The sequence below is a fragment of the Caenorhabditis remanei genome, chromosome IV (assembly GCF_010183535.1).
Source record: "Caenorhabditis remanei strain PX506 chromosome IV, whole genome shotgun sequence".
Classification (NCBI taxonomy): Eukaryota; Metazoa; Nematoda; class Chromadorea; order Rhabditida; family Rhabditidae; genus Caenorhabditis; species Caenorhabditis remanei.
The window spans coordinates 2,004,879-2,008,636 of NC_071331.1; the positions used below are offsets into that span (position 1 = coordinate 2,004,879).

At 37.7% G+C, this 3,758-nt stretch overlaps 1 protein-coding gene across 1 annotated transcript; it reads right to left on the reverse strand.

Annotated features, from left to right (window-relative positions):
• Positions 1-507: 507 nt before the first annotated feature.
• Positions 508-2,517, reverse strand: GCK72_012250 (uncharacterized protein; the record flags this gene model as incomplete). Its single annotated transcript, XM_053728957.1, has 5 exons — positions 508-632; positions 677-802; positions 1,399-1,570; positions 1,733-1,850; positions 2,345-2,517. 5 exons carry the CDS (start codon positions 2,515-2,517, stop codon positions 508-510), a joined length of 714 nt encoding a protein of 237 aa, XP_053583729.1.
• Positions 2,518-3,758: the final 1,241 nt, after the last annotated feature.

A 3,758-nucleotide genomic window follows, 5' to 3' on the forward strand; every position in this document is an offset into this window, starting at 1 on the left:
TGGTGAAAATAGCTGCGTTTCACTGCATTAACTTAATTCGAAATACTTTTGTGACTTTTTTGAAAATGTAAAAACAAAAATGCAACAATGTTCAGGCCGAAAAGCTCCTCAACACCTCTAGTCTCAATATCTATCATGTCCTCGGTAGTATAGTGGTGAGTATCCGCGTCTGTCACACACAGGTAAATCGCAGCAAGCGTGTAATTTGTCAAATATTGTTCGCGCATTTGTCCCGATACGTACAAGCGATGTTACCTATTATTGGTGTGTAATTGGTAAATCGCGAATATTGACGAATTATTCACATATTGCTCGCAAATCGCGACTAAAATCGTATGATATTTGTGTAATCGCGATTGGTAATTGTTCACCTATCGCGAAAATTATTGGAATTCGCTGGGTTTGAAAAATATATTTATTGAAAATAGTAAATAAAAAAGGACAAAAAAAGGTAACATAAGAAGGGGAAGGGTAATTCAAATTATACAAAGTAAAGAAAGTTATAAATTATTTTCCGTCCTCATGAGCTTCGCCTCCTTTTCGAACATGCAGCTCCTCTCCTCTCCAAACAGCTTCTTTGAATCGTTGCAGTCGGTGGTGTTGGTAATGGAGTTGAAGAGTAGTTCGATACTCTGAAATAGCAATAAGTACTTCAAACAAGAAGTTTTAATATTACCTAATAATGTTTCCATGTAAAAAGCCGAAGAAGCCATGAAATTCTTTTTAATCCTCGCATTCCATGGTGACTTCATTTCCGTAGTTTTTTCATCCGAAATTGATTGAGTTATTGCACTAGCCGAATCTGAAAACATGTCTCCATTAAGACTCTCAATATGATTGCAGACGAAGCTCTTCTTGTAGATTATCGAATAACGTTTTCTAGGAAGTCACATTGAGAGATGCTCTTACAAAAAGAGGAAAAAATAGGAAAAACAGATAAAATAAGTAAAATAAGAAACAACAGTCTTGGAAAATATGTCCCGCCCAATTTTTCGCGATTTACCAATAACTTATCAAGTTTTTCGCGATAGTCAAATTATTCGTCCATTATGCATCAATGCGTATAGTTTCGCGATCATACGTATTACTTGTCTCCCCATTTTCGCTACCAGTGAGTAATTTTCCAATTACTCATGAACATATGATTATTCGTGAGTCGCGATTCACCTGTGCATGCGAGACCCGGGTTCAATTCCCGGCCGGGGAGAACTTTTTTATTTTCTCGCCTTTATGACTTCCCGGAATGAACGAAAGACATCTATTTTCCACACTCGCCTCGTCTATGGCTATCCACACTCCAGTCAAATGATCAATTGGGTCCACTCGAAAAAAAGTAAAATCCACGTGGTCAGTGACTGCTCCTCCAATTTTCGGCTGCTTGAAAATATACATACATACTTTGAACGACTTCAGGCTCCTGGTATCCGATTTCCTCGAAGATTTTTTGAATCTTGGTGTTGAATGTCATCTTCTTGAAAGTTGGGTCAAGGAAATGAAGACCGTGTCCAATTTTATTGAGTGCCTTGTCTTTTGGAACCGTAAGCTCTCCATTCTTGTCAACGGCACCTTCCTCAAAAAGAATCGGATTTTGTAGGAACTGTTAAGGAAGTAGGAGTCGGCGGCGTGCTGGAAATGAAGAAAAACAAACTCTGTTTCGAAAAATCCATTTCAGCATAGGAGCTTTATCAGTAACATTATGAAGTTGCATACGACGACTGAAATAAAATCTCACCTTATCCTCATCATATGTTGAAAACACACTCTTTGGGTGCTCCGCCAGATTCATATCATCCACAATTTCTGCTATCGCCCCTTCCATATCTTCTTCACTACATTCTTCATGGCCAGTACTACAAATCGGTGCAGATAATAGTGATATCAAAATTACCTCGACAATGATTTCGCAACCCGGAACTTCTTCTATACCCAGTTTTTTTTTGACAACTGCAGTTATGGTCTTGTACAACTAAATGAGTTAGCCAGTCGCACAGATACCCAGCTGCTGAAACATTGAAACATTTCAAATTTAAAAATCTTGGAGCGCTCGTTACCAAAAGAAAGGTTTTGAAAACAGTGTACTATATGTAATTGATGAAACTAGAAAGCGTACCACCACTTTTCTGAAATTCAGGTTTTTTCCTATTGTTGTGATGAAAATCTTTTTCCAGTTCCACACAGGACGTTCGAAGTTGAACTTAGGGCTCGAAATGGGACGAACGGGTACGCGCCCCGTCCCACACGTTGGAGACGACAGAAAAATAATTATGCTTCAAAAAGTCCATTTCAGCATAAGAGCTTTATCAATTACAATAGGTGGTTGCATGCGATAGGAATAAATTCTCACCTTACCTTATCCTCATCATACGTTGAAAACACACTCTTCGGGAGCTCCGCCAGATTCATATCATCCACAATTTTGGCAATCGCCCCTTTCATTTCCTCAATTTCGTGATCGTTGAACACATTCTCAATCACCACGAAACCATCCCTCTCGAATTTTTGAGAAAGGTCGGACATTCTGGGAATTTCAATTGGTGGAATTACTTCAATAGATTCCTTAAAAAGTAAAACAAGCTGATGAAACAGTAAAAAGTGAAACATTAAAGAAAATAGACATGGAAAGTAAAAAGAAAGTGGTCAAATGATGATGGAGGTCAATAGAACTCTTATCGGTCGGTGTCATCAAGATGCTTATAATTTCAAGATTATTTTCTCTGCCTTTTTTTGGTTGTGGTCACGTAAACTGAACTGTCCGGCATAGAAGTGCAGATAATAAACACAAGGGATGGGAGGCGGTAATTACTGTGAAGTTTTCAATAAAATATCTAACCACATGGGAATATTAATGAGAAAAAAGGCCTGCGGAAAATGTCACCGAGCAGTAGCGGTAAAAATTTTTAAAATTCTGCCCAAATTCCAGTCTTGAACTGTTATCCATCCATGGTCGGTTCAGATGTCCCGGGACGATTGGTGTCCATGGCGGAGTCAATATTCATTGGGAACAAATGAATGTTTTGGTTACCATGAGTTTTAATTGTATTCTGACTGAACTGCAGAACTTCCAGTAGCTAATGAGATTTCATGAAATAGTTATCATCTGAATCCTGATATTCATTTTGGAAAAGCTGGCTAGTAGACAAGTATGACGGTTCATGTTGGATCTCAAATGGACCCATCGAACTGATCAGAAGTTGATGATTTTCCAATTTCATTATTAGTGTTTTTTGCTACTCTGTAAACAGTTAGATATTCAAGCACAGGTTTCCGTATGTCGGAGTATAATTGCAAACGGTCAACTACAGTAGGTGCTTGAATCCGATAGGAACAGACAGATAGAAAGTCAGACAGACCTGATGTTTGTTATTAAAAACGAATTTCACCGTTTTATAAGACTCTTAAAAGAATCAGAAAAACTAATTTCCTGCTGTTGATGGTTTAAATTTTTGCTGATCAATAAATTTAGTTTTCGAGTGAACAAAATACCTAGTTAATGTCTCCCACTAAAAATAGGACGGTACCTCAAAAGCGAGTGACACTACTGAAAATGTATTTCCACAAATCTCAGCGTCTGTTTTAACTGTTGCGTTTAGATACTTGTATAGGTTACTACATATGTACTACGTTTTCACTTTATACAATTTAAAATTTGCCGGAAAAAATGTGCATGTTTCAGAATTATTATAATTTTGTGTTCGATTTCTGATTTTCGATACCTTTATAGCGTACTTCCGCCCACTTCGCTTGGATTCATATTGGCA